The 19,089-nt window shown below is 39.3% G+C and overlaps 1 protein-coding gene across 1 annotated transcript in view; it reads right to left on the minus strand.

Annotated features, from left to right (window-relative positions):
* Positions 1-18,818, minus strand: part of LOC127425512 (exostosin-1b) — a 128,618-nt gene extending 109,800 nt beyond the window's left edge. The window contains exon 1 of the mRNA XM_051671589.1: positions 16,952-18,818. Within this exon, the coding sequence (XP_051527549.1) occupies positions 16,952-17,895 (944 nt within the window). The 5' untranslated portion in view covers positions 17,896-18,818. The remainder of the gene's footprint in view (positions 1-16,951) is intronic.
* Positions 18,819-19,089: the final 271 nt, after the last annotated feature.

Below are 19,089 nucleotides of genomic sequence, written 5' to 3' on the forward strand. Positions count from 1 at the left end.
GGTTCCACCAGCAAACACCTTTTCTCAAAGCAAAAGACGCAAGGCAGATGCAGCCATCGCCACAACAGCAGCTACTTCATAAATAGCTTTATTCTCACTATTCTGTGGGGAAATAAACATTTCGACAGAGGCAGCCATCAGCACAGCAAGTGCGGGGAGTGAACAGAGTCGACATGCGGCAGATTTTCAGAAAAGGCGCCCATCAGTGATCATGATTTTCTTTGATGTGGTGAATGATGCTCAACCAGACAGGGAGCAAAGATGATGCAGGTTAAAAATAAGTCATTGAAAAAAATATTATGCTTCCCGTCCGCTGCACCGAAGATGAAACGGCGCCAAAAAGCCATATCACAGGGCTCACCCAGAGCTTATGTTAAACAGCTCTCTTTCTTTGAGGCAGCCACTGGCACGATCAAATTCTGCCTGATGGGAACTCGAAAGGAGTGCCGGACTAAATAAGGTTACACATCAGGAGCTCAGGAACCTGCAAGGGACAAACAAGCAGCTACTTCGCTATACCCAAGCACATAACACTAAGCATGGCTTGACATTAACGCTCGTCTGGGACTACCACAGAAAATTTGGTCAAGTGAAATTTACAAGAGCGTTGTCTGATCAGACAATTAAATCATTGGGTGTTTCTCAATTCAAAGAACACAGAGAACGGACTTGTGTTCTTATGAAGACCAGTCTTGCCAAGCTACCTTGAAAGAACGAACTCGGAAGGACAGGAGGACGTAGAACGCATCTATTGCAAGCTTTGAGATGTGCTGCGATCTTCCTGTTGCACAATTAACCATCACAGCACATTTGAATCCAGTGAGAGAACCACTGGCATTTTCACACCAATGTAGGGTTGCGTGGTTTACCGGTACTAACGAAGTATCGTGATACCAAAAAGATTAAAACGGTATGATATCACCTTGTTGCTAATTTCGGTACCATATTACAGTATGCTGTCATTAGCAAAATGATATGAGATGTGACAGTTTTGAGATGAAATCAATGACAATTTGAAAATAAAATAAAATACCTCTGGATATGGCCAAGTGTGATCATAAAACAGCAGAAGGATGTAATTTAATTAAATAATATACAGTCACATGCGCAGTATGCTACAGAATGAACAAGAGGTGCCGCTCTGTTCTGTAATACGATTCCCACAGACCCACGGGCACACCAAACTCAACACACACTGCTGCTGCTTAATTTTCATGCAGCGTGTTTAGAGTATAAAAGGCTGTTAACTTAAATGAACTCCTCCGGTGCAGCTTGGAGATTTCAGCTCAAGAGTCATGATGGGATTATCCCAACATTAGTGGGAAGTTTGATATAACGCACCCGTAAAAACAGGAAGAACTCAAAAGTTTGTCAAAATAAAAGTCCCACTAACATGAACACTTTATTCAAATGGATTTCAATACGTTTTCTGTCTTCAAGTGAAATTGAAGACAGAAAAATATAACTACTGTATAAAAAATGTATATTCAAAAAGTAGCAATAATACCCATAATAACAATTATGTAGTATTAAATGGTTGTATTATTATTATTATTATTATCTTTAAGCAATATCACAAACACAAGCAGCCTTGTACCACAGATAATCAGATTTTTTTTCATTCATGTTTTCATTAATACTGTGAAGCTCTGTTGTGCATCATTTTATTTTACCAAAAATAAAATTGCAATTTTTTGTAAAAAAAAAAATAATAATAAATAGAAAATTATTTTTTTATTTCATTAAAACTGTATGTATCAATCTGATAAAACACAATTTGATCATAACATTTAATTAAACATTTAACGGAAAATGCATAATTTGTATCTGTAAGACTTTATGCAGTTCTTTTAATCAAGTCATTTTCTGTGTAATTTCATCAAAAATCTGAGGCTTTTTATTTGTTGATTATAGTATTGATTTAGTATCGATACCAAGGTACTAGGGCTGGTATCGTACTGAAGCCAAAATTTTGGTATCGGAGCAACCCTACACCAGTGACAGCATTAATATTATAACACCAATGAGGTTTTGCAGGACTAGTAACACGTTAAAAGAATAAAGTCTGTAAACACTTGTTTTCTTCATGTTTATTTCTGTATTAAAATGATGCCCAAAAAAATATATATTTTTGACAGAGTATAACGACTCTCACGAGCTGTCAGACTTTCGCAAGCTTACAGAGGGAAACTCTTGAGGAAAACACTACAATCCAATGCATCCTTGATTTCAAGGACACATCCGGGTAATTTCCAGCATTCTCGGTACTTGAGGATTGGAATCGAACTTTGGCAGTGGATGATGATGTAGAACGAGTCCACGAGAACGTAAGAACATAAAATAATGCACACTGAGAAACAGCCATTATTTACATTAAAAATACCGCACAGCAAAGAATCACAATCATGAAACAGAAGCTGATTACCGATTCTAGTCCATCTTTACCTACCAAAAATGTCACTATTAGGGCTGTGTATTGACACAGATTTCCTGATTAACTTCCCATTCACAAGTCTCGATTCGATTTGGATTTTAATTCTATATCAGATTTTAATGTCATATCGCCCATCCCTGGCTAGCACCACTAAAAACAAGTAAACTCAAGATTAACAAGTAATACAAGATTAACCAGTTTGGCATGTGTTTTATCTGTAGAAACGTTTTTGAAACAAATAGCCTAATGCTTTCCTTCATAAGCACCACAAGTCAATCCAGTGAAGTGGAGATCTCTTACATTAAGCTATATGCTCAGCTTGGCCAAATGCCATCAGTACCCCCCTCTTTTTTTCTCAACCGCAACAGCTCAGGCAGTAAAACATGAAGTGTCATGGAATCCCACAAACAAAAGTCACAAGTGTCTTTGTGCGGCCTTTGTTTGATGCTTTCCAGAATTCAAAAGCTATGGCAGAAATCAGGCTTTTTTCACTGTTGTGGATTGGAGTTCTGAGGAAAAAACATGGAAAGTCTGGAGGGGGAGGGGAAAGTTGTTTCTTAGCTCTTGGCAGAGGAAGGGGGCTCTGGGGGGTTCCTGTGGGGGGATGAGAAGGGGCCTCGGTGTCAACAAGGCATAGGCTGCGAAAGAATCGCTGAGCAAACTTTCACACTAAGGAGCCCCTCAGCGACCGGGGGCAAGAGAGCCAATGAACTGGAGAGGTAGTCAAATCAAACCATAAAACAGCTTGGGCGCGAGCCATTAGATCAGCTAGCACTGAAACAAAACGCTCTTTCTATAGCAGCCCCCCTACTGTCCTATCCCATCTACCAATAGTCTCACATATATGACACAAATTCTTTGAAGACGTACAGCTTTATTTAAGCACCCCCTTCAAATTCCTGAGAACTGAGCCTAAACCATCAATGAAAGATGTTTGTTTTAACTTCTCACAATAATGGAACGAGCAAATAGTGAACGCTTTGTTTCAACGAGCCAACAGGGCCAACGCTAAGTGTGACTGAATGATTGGGAGAGTCCATGCTACAACTATAATAAAAGAAAACAAGTCTTTGTGAATTGCCCTGAAGCTGTAAAAAAAACACCATAACCCCCTCCTTGGAGTGGGCGGGCTCTCTAATGGCCCAGGGCAAATGGGGGCCGTACTATCTGTGGCCACTCTGATGAGCCCAATTCATCAGGTATAAGGTGTGATCACAGAAGCAACAGAGTCATTCAGAAAGGACAGTCAAAGCAGTGCAAAAACACTCACTTGAGGTCTCGCTCTCATTTACACACTCACATACACCTCATTGGGATAATGGGACTGAATCACAGGCTTTTCATGCTTTCATCTACAACTGCGCCAATAAGGCAAATCATACTTTCACAAAAGAGACTTGTATTTGCTCCAGAGAATAAACAAACCTTTATTTACCACAAATCACAATGCATTAATATCAGCTCTCAACTCATGTAATTCCTTTGAGAGTCCATACAGTGCTCAAATCGGCTAAAAATGTAAGAAAAATTTATTCAGCATGAATGTATTTACAGCCAAAAGAATACATTTTTATGGTCTGATTTTTTAATTCGGGATGCCTTTTTTTTTTTTTTTTTTTAAACGTATGTGATTAAAACTACAAAAAACGTTTCCATTTAAACTAAGTTTCATTGTTGTGGCTATATAGAAATTCACACATTACGAGAGTTATATCGACAACTGTTCAGCATTAACTAAATCTGCAGTGCCATAGCAAAGGAAATATTTAACCAGAGTTTGCAATTTGAATTAAAAGTGACACGATCAAAAGACTAGGTAACACAAAGTAACGGCAAATCATTATATTGCGTTGCCTTTTCTAAATGCATGCAAAAATAAAAATACAGCGCAAACAGTTTAGTCCGGTTGACAAATTAATTACTTTTATGAGCCGGTTCTTTAAATTAATCAGTCAACAAAACATACAAACTCACAAGTTATCAGATTAAGTAAGTCTTGTAAACTTAACGGCTCCCCCGCTGCAAAAACAGAATTCTGTATAAATATAGGAAACAATAAGGCTGTCTTAGATTAAAATTTGAATTGGTCAAATTAAAGATAATGATGTTTAGATGATCAAAGTAACCCATATCCAATGTAAACATTATATATATTATATATATTAAGCCAGCAGCCATATCACCCTGTAGCTCAAGACTAGTTGCCTACTGAAGCTAAGCAGGGATGAGCCTGGTCAGTACCTTGGTGGGAGACCTCCTGGGAAAACTAAGGTTGCTGCTGGAAGAGGTATTAGAGAGACCAGCAGGGGGTGCTCACCCTGCGGACTGTGAAGGTCTTAATGCCCCAGTATAGCAATGGGAACACTATACTGTAAAAAGGCACGTCCTTTGGATGAGATGTTAAACTGAGGTCCTGACTCTCTGTGGTCATTAAAAATTCCAGGACACCTCTTGAAAAGAGTAGTGGGTGTAACCCTGGTGTCCTGGCCAAATTCCCCCCACTGGCCCTTATCAATCATGGCTTCCTAATCATCCCCATCCATTAATTGGCTATATCACTCCACTCTCTCCTGTCCACCAATATCTGGTGAGTGTACTGGTGCACTATGGCTGCTGTTGCATCATCCAGGTGGATGCTGCACACTGGTGGTGGTTGAGGAGAACCCTGTTCACTGTGTAAAGCGCTTTGAGTGTAGCGTCAGAAAAGCGCTATAAATGGAACGTTCATTCATATTATATTGTAACTAGCGTTGTCAGTTGATTAAAATTGTTTAATCATGATTAATTGCATAATTTTTTCCTAGTTAATCATGATTAATCACAGATTTTGAAAGTGCTGAAATTTTACTCTATATGTATTTCTTTTCCTGTCAAAATGCACTTATTTCCTTCTTAGGAAAGAAAACAAAATTTGTAAAATTAATGTTTTATTAAAGGATTAGTTCACCCAAAAATAACAATTCAGCCATTGTTTACTCACCCCTGTGTTGTTATAACCCTATATGACTTTCTTTTTCTTAACACAAAGGGAGAAATTATGAAAAACATTTGTACTCAGTGATGTCATACAATGGCAGTTTATGGTGATCACCTCTTCAAGCTTCACAAAAGTATAATTCAGAAGTCTTCCATGAGACTCATGATTGTTATGAAAATATACAATAAAGTTTGGTGCAAAACAAACCGAAATCTAATGTATTGTTTAGTAAAAATGTTTACTGACCATTATTCTCATGTGCACGTTCATGAGTGTGCACGCAAGCTTTTGAGCTCTTTGCAAAAGAGCAACAGTAGATATGCAGCACACGCGAGATGGGGCGTTCAAGCAAAAACTCGTTTTGTTTCACTTCACAGGACCACCAGCGATATTAACAACAGAAAACACTAGAAACTTTGAGGAACCATTAGAACTCCCTAAACTGATGACTGAGCAAAAAAATTATCTTGACTCCGAGATAACCTTGGAGGAGCTTGGCGAGGTAATTAATGCCTTGCCTTCAGGCAACTTTCCGGGGCCAGACGGCTTTGCTGCTGAATTTTTTAGATCTTATGCTACAGAACTGGCTCCACTTTTGTTAAAAGTTTATAAGGAATCATTAAAGAATGGGAAGCTTCCACCAACCATGACACAAGCCCGGATCAGTCTGATTCTTAAAAAGGACAAAGATCCAAGCGAGTGTAAGAGTTACCGTCCAATTTCCCTAATCAAGCTAGATGTAAAAATATTGTAAAAATTCTGGCTAACCGATTAAGTGAAGTTATGAAATCTCATATACATATAGATCAGGAGGGGTTTATTCGGGCCGCAGCTGTTCTAATAACATTAGGCGTTTCATCAATATCATGTGGTCAGTGGCGAATGATCAGACTCCGGTCGCTGCCATCTCACTTGATACCGAAAAGGCGTTTGATATGGTAGAATTGGATTATCTTTTTAAGATTTTGGAAATATATAGCTTTGGGAACACTTTTATTGGATGGATTAAGTTACTTTATAGACATCCGGTAGCAGCGGTACAAACAAATGAATTAATTTCAGGATATTTTACTCTGGATAGGGGCACCTGCCAGGGTTACCCTCTTTCCCCATTATTGAACTGTCTTGCCCTGGAGCCATTAGCAGCTGCGATAAGAAAGGATGATTTTCCAGGGGTGGTGGAGGGAGGTATGGCGCATAAGCTTTTGTTTTACGCAGATGATATTTCATTATTTATCTCCGACCCCATTAGATCTATGCCTTGCCTTCACAGAATTATTAAAGCTTTGGCTCTGACAGCATACTGCCCAGTAACACCCTTCCAGCCGGGCGCCTTCCAGTGGCCCAAACAGGGCATTAAGTATTTGGGCATTTTATTCCCAGCAAATTTGTATGATTTTGTGTGACCGAGTTAATTTTGACCCCTTAATAAAAAGGTTTTCAAGTGAATTTAACCTTCATTAAATGTATCTATGATTGGGAAGGTTAATGTTATTAAAATGAATTGTACTCCAAAATTCAACTACCTGCTACAGTCTCTCCCTGTAGATGTCCCCCTCTCTTATTTCAAGCAATGTGATAGCATAGCGAAGTCCTTCATTTGGAATGGTAAGCGTCCTTGATTACATTTTAATAAGTTGCATAGGCCAATCGACAAAGGTGGGCTAGGCCCATTGACATTTAGCTCATTGGTCGCTTCCACCTGAGAGAGCCCCTCCCTAGTTTTATATTGAATGGGAAGTCCTTGCCCCTATTTTGCCATTGCAAAGCCTTTCTATCAAACTAATCGGAGAAGTTCCACCCCGTTATCTCGCATTTGCACTCAGTATGGACAAAAGAGTCCAGAATGTTTAATTCATACATTTATTTAAATGTTGCCTCAAGCATATTGCTGAACCCTAAATTATGTATTGATAAGTCCCTTTTCTGCTGGTCAGAGTGGATTGTGACGGGGTTTACTACACTCAGTGACCTATATGAGAGCGGAGTGTTGAGATCTTCTGAAGATATGGTTCAACATTTTGGGATTCCTAGAGCTCAGTTTTTTTTTTAGGTATTTACAGCTGCGTCTCCTACTACTATTTTTGGGAGTAACATACATCCCCCTAAAGCGGCAGATACTCTGGGAGTGGTGATTACTGTTTTGGAAAAGGTCATGAGGCATCAGTGTATTACTCCTTGCTAATTCAGAGTCTGGGGGACAGAGCTTTAAATTCTATCATAATATTATGGGAGAAAGATTTAAACTTTGTATTGGAGGAAGGAGTGTGGGCTAGGATTTTAAAAAACATCAAGTCTGCATCTAGAGATGCAAGGGTGCACCTTATGCATTTCAAGATTACACATCGATTCTATTGGACACCCTCTAGATTGTATAGGCTTGGTCTTAAAGACACACCCACCTGCTGGCGATGCCAATCGGAGGATGGAGACACGGCCCATGTTTTTTGGTGGTGTGCTGAGATCCAGGGGTTTTGGATGAAGGTTCAGAGTTTTGTGTGTGACCACAGAAGTGTTTGTTGGGGGTCGGGGTGGAGTTGGGGATTGGGAGGGTTAGTGGAGGGGATTAAATGTTAAATGTTGATTCCATGTATATGTTTTGTTTTTCGTGTTTTCTGTGTGAATCAATAAAAATGTTAATCACAAAAACAATAGAAAACACAACATAGCTGCATACAAACCAGAGAGCAGAACTTACAAACATGTCTGAAGAGTCTGTAGTGGAAGAATAGATGTATTACAATGTCCAGACCTATTTGTTTGAAGCGGAGTACTCCATCTAACAGAGAAATGGGGCTGAAGGTAGCTAAATTCACACCGTGTCCTACGTACACGCCAAAAAACATGCAATAAAAGTTATCTTTTCTATGTTAATCAGAGTTTTTAGTCCTAAGCAGCTGCGACGAGCAACGGGACATTCTGTCGATCACCTGGTTTCTATATTTGGCGTCGTGCCTGGTAACCATGTCTGCTATGAAGTGGCACCGGTCCAAAATGCAGTGCGTGGTGCGAACGCAAGCCGATTGTCTGTGTTCTGCCACTGCTTATGGGCCTTGAATAAGGAATAACGTGTGACAGCTGGTGGAGTTCCCTCGGATAAGATGGTGCCCCCCTAGGGAGTTGGTGTCCTATGCAGACTGTGTAATGTGCGAATAGGGAGCGGCGGTATTGGTAGCTAACCTCAGCCTGCTCCATCACATTTTTTGATTGAGGACTGGACATTGAAATGCATCTATACTTCCACTACAGACTCTTCAGTTTCTGTTGTTAATATCAATGGTGGTCCTGTTGAAGCAAAACAAAATGAGTTTTTGCTTGAATGCCCCATTTCGCACGTGCTGCATAACTACTGTTGCTCCCGTCCCGTGCAAAGAGCTCTAAAGCTCGTGTGCAGGCTCATGAACGTGCACAGGAGAATAACGGTCAGTGAATATATTTACTACATAATACATTAGATTTCAGTTTGTTTCACACCAAACCTTGTTGTATACTTTCATAACAATGAGTCTCAATAATTTATTACACTTCTGAATTATACTTATGAAACTGGAGGTGGTGGTCCCCATTTTTCACAACATTTTTTCACAATTTCTCCCTTTGTGTTAAGAAAAAGAAAGTCATATAGGATTATAACTATCCCTTTAACATTTTTTATTTGAAAAGGTTTTACCGCGCTGACTGTTATTCACTTTTAAGTACAGCAAGCAATCATTGTGCAAAAACGCTTGAAGTTAAAGTGATGCTATATCTAGTAAGTCTGGTATATTGACATTGGGTGTATTGCTTCTTTTAACGCTTAATTAGCATGCAAACTGCTGTGTTTGGCTGCGAGTAGGGCTGCAACTAATGATTATTTTGATAATCGGCTAATATAACAATTATTACAATTATTTTTCGACTATTCGGTCGATTATTGCAACGATTAATCATTAGCTCTAAACCAACAATTCAGCTTGTGCCCCGACTTAAAAGGTTGTATTAAACGTTCTTACTAACAATAAAGAGGACAAAATTATCTTTTGAAAATACCTCTAAATGACATTCACTGAATTAAAGGAAAAAAAATATTTAAGGTTAATTCAGTAACTGCAAAATATCCTATTGTTATCAAGTGTTCTTGAAATTGATTTAAAATTGTCTAAAAATACATTTACTTGAGAAACAACATATAAGATATTTAGACTTGCTTTAAGAGACAAATATAAGTGTATTTTGTAAATAAGTGTGTTTTTTTCACTTGGTTATACTTCTGCGAGTGCAGTAAAGACAAAATATTCTTATATTCAAGATCTATTCTCTAAAAGCAAGTCTAAATATCTTATATGCTGCTTCTCAGGTGAATGCATCTTTTTTTTCAAGGATTTTTAGATATTTTAAAATATTTGTATTTTTAATATGTATTCAACATTCTCAGATAACAATTTCTTCTGCAGTATAGCTGCTAAAGAAAAGTACGTTGTTTTAAAGGAGTTTTAGATTTTTATATTTGAAAAGAAGCCAAAACAAAAACAAGTCAAAAACATATTTTGATGCATTGTATAAAGGGGCGAAGACTACACTTGCTCACCTTTTTGTTCACTTCAATCCATCTTTAACTAAAAAAAAAAAAAAAAAACTCTCTCTTATTTTATTAATATATATATTTATTAATATAGCTGCGTATTGACAATTTTCTTCATGATAAGAAATGCACAGTGACATATATACTGTATTATGATACAATAAGTCGCGAGCCATCGCGTTAAAATCTAGCTGTAGCAAACGCGTGCTCGAGGGATGAGCGTCCCAGTGACAGAGTGTGCATCAGCCGGGTGCAGTTTCAATCTCACCCCCTTAGATAGGGTCACTTCCTGCAACTCATAGAAGCAGCGCTGACTGCAGAGAGAAATGCCAGTTTTGGAGTTTGTAGTTATTTACATGACCTGCTTCCTTATCATTTGAACTTTAATAAAGCTATAATGCATATAACTGCATTAAAGATGTAACGCCGGGGTGTTTCTTTAAAGAGGCTCAACATGCAAATTTTGCTTCAGCGGAACGGCAGCTCCAGCTCCAGCTCCAGTTATTCCACAACAAGAGTGCTTCTGTATTTACTTATTTTGTATTTTTGCATTATAATTCCCTCATACTTTGCAATCTACATCACCTGAAGCTGTTTGGAAAGTTTAGAGTGCATCTGGACTGTGAGCTGTGTTTTCTTCCTCTACTCAGTCAGGCACGAGCTGCAGTGCTGCTCTCGCGTTATCATTAGAGATTCATAAGATCTCATGTTACGTTAAATGACATCAAACAACTATTCGACAATGAAAATTTTTGCCGATAACGTCGACTAATCGCTTCAGTCCTAACTGTGAGGCTGATCTGCAGAAAGTAAAAACCACAGCAGTAACAGATGACTTTCTCCTCTGAGAGCTGGATTAAAAGGCCATGGCTAATACTTACGGCTAATGGTCACGGGGGAGACCAGAATCCTCAGGGCCCACCATCTCGCACCACTTCAGCATATCCCAGCTAAAGCCACTATTTCAGCTGCCACACTACCAGACAAATATCTCAAGACTAAAATTCGTAAAAGCTTCCATGTATGTGAAATGGTCAGTCTTGTTAACACTTTTTTTGTATATTAAAGGAATATCTTACCCAAAAATAATTAAACTTCTGTCATAATTTACTTACCCTCCTGTCATTCCAAACCAATATGCAGTTGTTTTTGCAGCTCTATCATCAAATACGGCACAGGTTTGACGCCGTAACATTTGGTTACGAGACACCTGACAACCAATGCCGCTTGATGTTATTGGCAAGCAACCTGCATCGTTGACACCATTTTTTATTTGAGCCGCATGGGAGGTAAATATTAACAGTGAATAATTATAATTCGGTATGTTAAAAATTACAAAAAGCTATCACATGGCTTCAGAAGACTTGGAATATAGCACACAATTATGTGATTGTATGTCTCTTTTTGGAGCTTGACTGCCCCTTGTCACTATGAACTTTAGTTGTATGGGGGAAAAAAGTCTCTAAAATATTTTTTTTTTCACTATGAATGACATGAGTGTGAACTATTCCTTTAATGTATACTATTGAGAAATATTACTGTAAACTCTCTCTCTCTCTCTCATAGCTTTCCCTATGAAACACAGAGTCAGTCAGGAGGCCCACCATTCTTTCAAAGCACTTCAGATCCATTTAGAAAGTGAGACTTAAATATGTACCTGAAAAAGACATAACTTCCCAGAAGTTCCACTCGACCATGGAATCATTTCTCTGCTCTGCAAATTCCTTTCAGAGGATGTGATTGGCCACTTGCCACCTGCTGTGCTCTTGGTGGGGAAACGGTGAAGGAATGAAAGATGCTTTTCCTACTCTACATCCCACTTATTAATTCATAGACTTTAAGAAAACATTGACAGTATCTGGATAAAAATAATATCTTTTTGCCTCTTGTTTTCTAAATTTTTTGGTTTGGACCTGCTTTTAACAAGCAGAAGTTAATCTCATAGTATCCTGTGGTTCAGCATGAAAGGTTAGATTCAGATTCAATCAGACTTGTCAATCAGTTATAGTTTTAGTACAAAGTATTGACTGAAGACTACCAGTTCAGGCTGGGTGAGTCCGTGGTATAGCAATGCTGTTGTTGTTTCCCACAACATGATCACACCTGAAGTCGGCCATGTTGCTTCCAAGAGTTCCAGCAGGATTATGCCAACTCACAAGAGCTATCTCCCATCAGACATTTTTACCTGCCCTTGTGGCGTGACCAGAAGCTTGTTGCTTTGGTAGCTTGGGAGACCTTGGTGTTAATCCAGTGTTGAAACCAGGAAATAATCACGTTCGCATAATCTGTGATGAATGCCATTCAGAGGTCTCATTTTTCATTTAGGTTTAGTGTTGGGGATTGGGTTGGGGACAGCTGAAAACAACTGGCTTCACAACTTGCATATGCCACCCCTCTGTTGACATTTCACTCGAAAAATGGAGCTCACATCACACGTGCACATACGCCTAACAACACTTACAGCTTTGGCCACAGGGGGCAGTGTTTCGAATTTCAGGAAGCACAGAACAATTTTAGCCAAATAAAAGTCAACCTACTGTTTCCGATTTCACTGTGAGATCAGTCTGGTTTCAGAATCAGTCTGGTGGTCTTTTTTTTTTTTTTTTTTTTTTTTGGCTGGAGGGAATGTTCCTGTGGTAATCCTTCTGAAAGTGGGTCAATGAGTAGGGGGACTGTACTCTCAGACAGGGATGGATAAGAAGGGGGTGGTGGCCACCCACACAGAATGCATAAGAAACCTGGGATAATATCTAGGGCTCGACTTGTCTAACACTGATTCAATGTTTCGATTAACAAAAGTCATTAAATTATAGACAAAACCTTCAAAAGGGTGAAGTAAACACAAAACTAAACATACAGAAATTACCTCCTCCCTTTGACATACAATTAAAATTATTCATACTACGATCTGATAAAGGCTGCCTTAGCTCAAGTACATTATGCACAGAAATATATAATCAACTAACAGTAATTAAGTAGAACTCTATTCTGGCTAATTATCTCACATTAGCATTACACAAGCACAGGCCACTACTTCATCTGAGTGAGGTGAGATCATGAAAAAAACCATGATTTATTAATGTGACAACAGAAACAAATAACAGAAACTGTGGGGTAGAGCAATTGTACAGATGATAAGAGTGTTGAATATTAAACAAATTAAACTGTTGCATTCACTCCAGTAACTTCCATGGCAAATATTACTGTAAATTGCACCCTACTTATGCATAGCCTAAATAAAAGAAATAACAGAAATCTACCAATAAGAAATAATAATAAAACAACCATAAAAGTTCAAAAGATAACCCTCACACTATACATGCCTCCCACTCCTTTTGACCAAAATATTTCCTTGACTTTGAGGCATTCATGACAACTGGATTGACTGAAATGTATTGATATTTCCATGTTTTCCGTGACTGTGGGAACCCTGCTAATACCACAGGCAACTACAGAAACTCACCAGTTGTCAAAATGTATTAGAATTTTTCCCATCATTTGTGAAAGTAATTTTCACACCATGATTTCACTAGGTGATAAAATCTCAACAATCATACTCTTACCACCAACTAAAGGTGGGAAAACATTAGGGCCGGAACGACGCGTCAAAGTAATTGATGACGTCGATTACGTAAATGTCACTTTGCGTGGAATGCGTCGATGCGTCCCACTGTTTATAATCATCCCCAATGATGGTGGCTCCAGCTCCCGGGCATGCTGAAATGAGACTTTATCCCAAAAAGCTCTAACCCGATCATCAAAAGTGTGGGAATTCTTTAAACAGAGACCTAATAAAATGCTGCTCTACATGCTTTGTAAAAGTGAAATGGCCTACCACAGCAGCACAAGTGCTATGCACGAGCATCTCAAAAGAAAATATCCTGGGGCTCTCCAACCTCAAAACAATGAGACAGCAGCTTAAGTATTTGGACTATTACAGTGAGTTTTGTCGGATTGTTGGTAGCCAGTGCCTGGGAGTCATTGTTGTCTCCTTATCTGTCATGTTTCACACAAAAATTCAACGAAGACTCCCTAGAGCAGATGCTAATGGCTAGTATGGCAACGTCGCATTCCAGCCCATTTGCAAGTTGAAAGCTGTTTATGCGCATATAGACCTATGAAACTAAACGATGTAGATTTACATTAACGTTACGCTCCAAGTCGGTGTAAGCAACATTTTGCAAATAAATAATACAAGTGCATTTCCGATTACAACTGGCACTAGCCACTGAAGTAAATCATACTCAACACTATTCACCGTAACTAATGGCAGAATATAGTAAACAACACCTTTCCTAATTAGGCCTTCACTGCATAAATCTTATCTTTTGTGATGAATAGTATCATTAGGTAAAAGTTCATTCATAGATTTAATATAAAAATATGCCACTAATTTTATTTTGTGTGTCTTTTTGTGTCTCAGGAAGAGTCAAAGCTGTGTGCAAAAATTGTTTCCATAAAAAGGATGCCACTGTATGCTGAGTGAATGATGCCCTAAAATCTTTTTTTTTTTGCACTATTTATGTTGGGCTGAATATATGTTGGACTCACGAACATTTGTATTACTAATATATGCCTTTTCATTCTTGGCACTTTATTTTTTTATGTTGGGAATATTTTATTTGTAAAGTAAGTATTTATTTATTTTTTTGAGAAAATGTTTGAATAAAATGTTGAAAGATTCATGGCAGAAGTTATGGTTATTATTTATTAGTAAGTTAACCAAAGGATTAATCAATTAATCAGAAAATAATCAATAGATTTATCAAAAAATAATCATTAGATTAATTGAAAATATAATCGTTATTTGCAGCCTTAGAAAACATGATTAAACATGTTTTTAATCAATTTTAAACTTTTTTGTGTTGTTGGAAAAAGGGGCTGTGAAGAAGGGAAAGAGATGAAATATTAAATTCTGATCCTTGCAGTGTCCTTTAATGCCCTGTTAAGTAGACTAAAACACCCTAAGGGTCACAGTTAATAAAGTCTGGAATATCTGGTTTGGTATTAAAGTGGAAAAAATACACATACACTGATTACAGTAACCTCAGTCGGCATTGCAAATATTACCTTTCCGTATCAGTGATTCATTTTCCAGGAATAACGATTTTGTTAAGAGTTTTAAGACAAATATCCTTTGCGGTGGAGGGATTTGAAATAATTTCCTTCATCTGTATCAGATCAATGTGACAACTTCCACAAATCACATTGCGGCAGATTGGATTTCCTCTACTCATTCAGCTGGGGTAGTGACCAGCGCTGTGCTTTGTGACACAGTACTGAATGAATCTATTGTTTAATAATGCTTGGCACTGGCGAGTTATTGCAGCTTGGTAAATTCTAAACCGTGGCATGGAGAACTTTCATTCGCAGGGCCAAGTCTCAACTACAAATCTGGCAAGCTCACTGTCGGACCACCAGTGCCTGAAGCCATTTAGATGCAAGTCATTTTAAAAACTGGAAAATCATCCAGTCTAAAAGGTAAGCCCATGAAAGCTCAAATCCATTTGGATAAGAAGCATCATGCTTCTCTTTTGCATTAAATGAAAGTTGAGGGGATCAGGGGCAATCAAGCACCAAAAAAGGACAAAAAGCACCATGAAGGCATTATAAAAGTAATTCATTTAACTCATGCACTATATTCCAAGTTTCCAGTAGCCATATAATAGCTTTGTGTGAGAAACAGAATGAAACTGTAGTCACTATGCACTAAAAATTTTGGTTGACAGCCGTGGTCACCATTCACTGTCATTATTTAAAGAAGCATCATGGACTTTCTTCTAACTCCTTTTCCATTCCATGGAAGAAAGTGCTACATATTTGGAATTACATGAGGGTGAGTACATATTGGTGTGAACTATTCCTTTAACCAACCAACATCATTTTTTCTAACCAAACAGAACAAACAAATGGCATGGCTCAGCTCGCTCTTGTTCCAAACAGCTGTTCTGCCACACACACACACACACACACACACAATTTTACTCCCCAATTAACAGCACAATATCCTGCTGAGAAGCACCTCAGCAGCATCATGGGAGGGAGAAACATGGTGCCAAAAATATCTGCACACCAACCGACATTCATGCCATGACTAACTGGGAGTGGGCTACAGCGAGAGGAAGAGCGCCGTCTTCCTCTAGATGCTGAGTCTGAAATCCCATTAATGAGCACTCAGGCGGTTTTCAAGTGATTTCCGCCAGGTAATTACTCTCCCAATGTACAGTGAAATCACCTGTGAATTCTATCGGATTGTGATTCAAGTTGTTTGACTTTGCCATCGGTTTTCATTTAGGAGACCTAACAGATCAGGGAAGTTAGATATTCATTAACTTGCCTCTGGTTAATCAGAAATCTCATTTGTAGACTGGAAGACTAAATACTAGCATGTGGCTGATCTACTTATGAATGTGTTAACATTTCATGACAAAGAAAGATTGCAATTATGGTTTATTTACACAGGGTCAGCTTTCTAATTACGCACAAAGACAAGGTTATGTGCTCCTTTTCTCTGTTGAGATAGGTGCTATATTTCAAGCACATGAAACGTGTCCAAACATATCGAGATTGAGTTGCTATATCATCTGAGACCAGGGCGAAATTCCCTTTGCTGGGAGTGATTTAAACCGATTTGAATAAGTGATTGAAATGGGATGTAAAGAAGGATAAGAGATTCCAGCTCACTACTGTACCTGAGGTTGCGTCTAACATGGCCATGGCTCTCCAAAGCAATACAAAGTGTACCTAGGTAAACAAAGTTTCCCAAAGCACCATAGTTTTCTACTGTAAAGCCATAATATATGAATATGGGTATCTTCTCACACAGTGTAAGCAGCTTTCAGAATCTTCATGTCATTTTAAATGTATTTTTATGACAAATTTCCTCAGTTACACTGTAATAATTTATTTTGCTTATGGTATTTTGTGGAAAATATGGTTACCATTTCTGAGCATTTCGCCCAACAAAAGCAGAACTCACTTGTCATACTCAGCGTTGTCCGTGTCACAGCGCGCGTCCTTGTGTTTTTGCCAGTCCTTTCCATGTTTGCAGGTTGTGAGGAGAACTACATCCTCCGCGTTATGAACATGATATAAGGCATTCCTCGTGTCCGAACCAATGCCGGTCAGATAGCGCTTCCCCTTAAACACTAGCATATATTTTCTAAAAGGTGGAATGGTGTTATATTTCAAGTACCCCCTCTCCCCACCGGTTCTTGGATGCTCCTTGGAGAACAGTGGGATGGACACGTCAAAGTTGGGTCTGAAGTTCTCTGTGCCGATGCTCGCTTTGGCCAGCATGGCCTGACCGATGTCAAAGCCCAAGTCTTCCGTGTAATCGGGCCATGTGCCTGAATACAAATTAAATATGAGGTGATTCCTACCATTGTTCCACAGAGGCAAGCTCTGCACCTTCGTTTTGAGATTGTGCACATATTGTGGAGATAACTGGTCTCGGTCCAGTGTGTCCAAGCTCAGGACGAACAGACACGCTTGGCCAGGGTCTGATGTGTAAAACCGAGAGCCCTCGATGGTGGATAAAATGTTCTGATAACTTTCTGAGATTTTCTCTCCCTTCTGCTGGGGGTACACGTACACTTTGAATCCGTTTCTTTGACACAGGGAGAAATCAAAACACGACTGCATGCGACACTTCTTGCCCTTATAAACGCCTGAGTTCACGTCTCTTTTTTGCCTGGGCGATATGTGAACGTTATATTCCTCCGTGTCGGAATGATCCCACGGGCTAAAGTGTTGTAAGGGATCCGAGAAGTGTGGCCACGGCTGGTCGGGACGATTATATCCATTGCGGCTCCGGCCATGCCGGCTCCTGGTCCCCGTGACCGCCGGACCTCCAAAGTAAAAGATCACAACTAGAAACGCGCCAGTCACGAGCGAGATCAGATATCGTTTTTTGGCCTGCATGTGTCCTGAAGGCCAGATCGCGGTGTTTGCAAATAAATCTCGAGCGCTTGGAAGTTTGTCTCTCACCACCACCTCCTCCTGCTATAGTACTGCTCCGCCATCTTTCAGCCTGCGAGGATTTACAACTCACGTCTTCTCTCTTCTTCTTCAGATTCCGATCACCTAACAGCAAGAGATAGATCCAGCGCATGTGGGCGATTTTACATCGGTTTTCTCGCTCTCCCTCGTCTGTCTAGTTTCAACATGTCACAGTGTAGCTGTTACAGTAACAGTACCCGTGAAGTTAGACGCCTGTCAGGTAAACACATTCAGGTATGCTTACACACCGATTTAGTTCGCTCCCGGTGAAATAATAAAACTGCAACGTTTGTTTACAGGACACGCGCTAGAAAAACGCGTCCCTTCCGACTTGCCGTGGAGAGTTGCGGCACTGACTCATATAGAGTTTGCCTTCGGAGAATAGATGTAAGTCCCACTGAAAGCTTTAAAGTGGTTGATAACACAACGACTGAGGTTTCTCTCCTAAATTTGTGAGGTTTACAAACCAGACGTCCAGACTAGGCAAAATCCGACCGCTCGCAGTATAACTCCATTTCGCTCCAAAACAATAATATAAAGTGTATGGAAAACGGGGCAGTTCACCGGAACGAAGGTAACCTCACGAATCCCTGCATTTCTCTTTTTCCTGTGCTCTCCGTGGACCTTCACACACGCAAGAAGTAGATTTCCTTTTCATCGGAACACCGGGTCTGGAAAGGGAGGTTTCTCTTTAAGTAAATAGCGTGAAACCAGTAGGAGAGTTTCACAGGATTTTTGCTTAACAAATAAAATTAACTGAGTTCCTTGATCCGCGAGCCGAATCACCTATTGCTCAGTTGTTCCGATTGTTACTCTGTTACATTCCAATCCCGACACGACGCCAGTATGCGTGACGTCCCATCATGGTGCATCGTGTGTATTCATTGGACAAGGAACCGGATAGGGCGGGGCTTCTACGGCACCCATTCATTCCCAGGGTACAGCATCGCGGATGGATTTCTAAGCACTTGCACATAAAAAAAAAAAAAAAAAAACCTTATCTAGATTTCTTTTTTTTTTTTTTTTTTTTTAAGCTTTACTTTCACGGAATAATTTTGCCATATATCAGGATTTATTCTTCCAAATTCACTATTTCAGTTACTATCCACTGTAACA

The sequence above is a fragment of the Myxocyprinus asiaticus genome, chromosome 34, assembly GCF_019703515.2.
Source record: "Myxocyprinus asiaticus isolate MX2 ecotype Aquarium Trade chromosome 34, UBuf_Myxa_2, whole genome shotgun sequence".
Taxonomy (NCBI): domain Eukaryota; kingdom Metazoa; phylum Chordata; class Actinopteri; order Cypriniformes; family Catostomidae; genus Myxocyprinus; species Myxocyprinus asiaticus.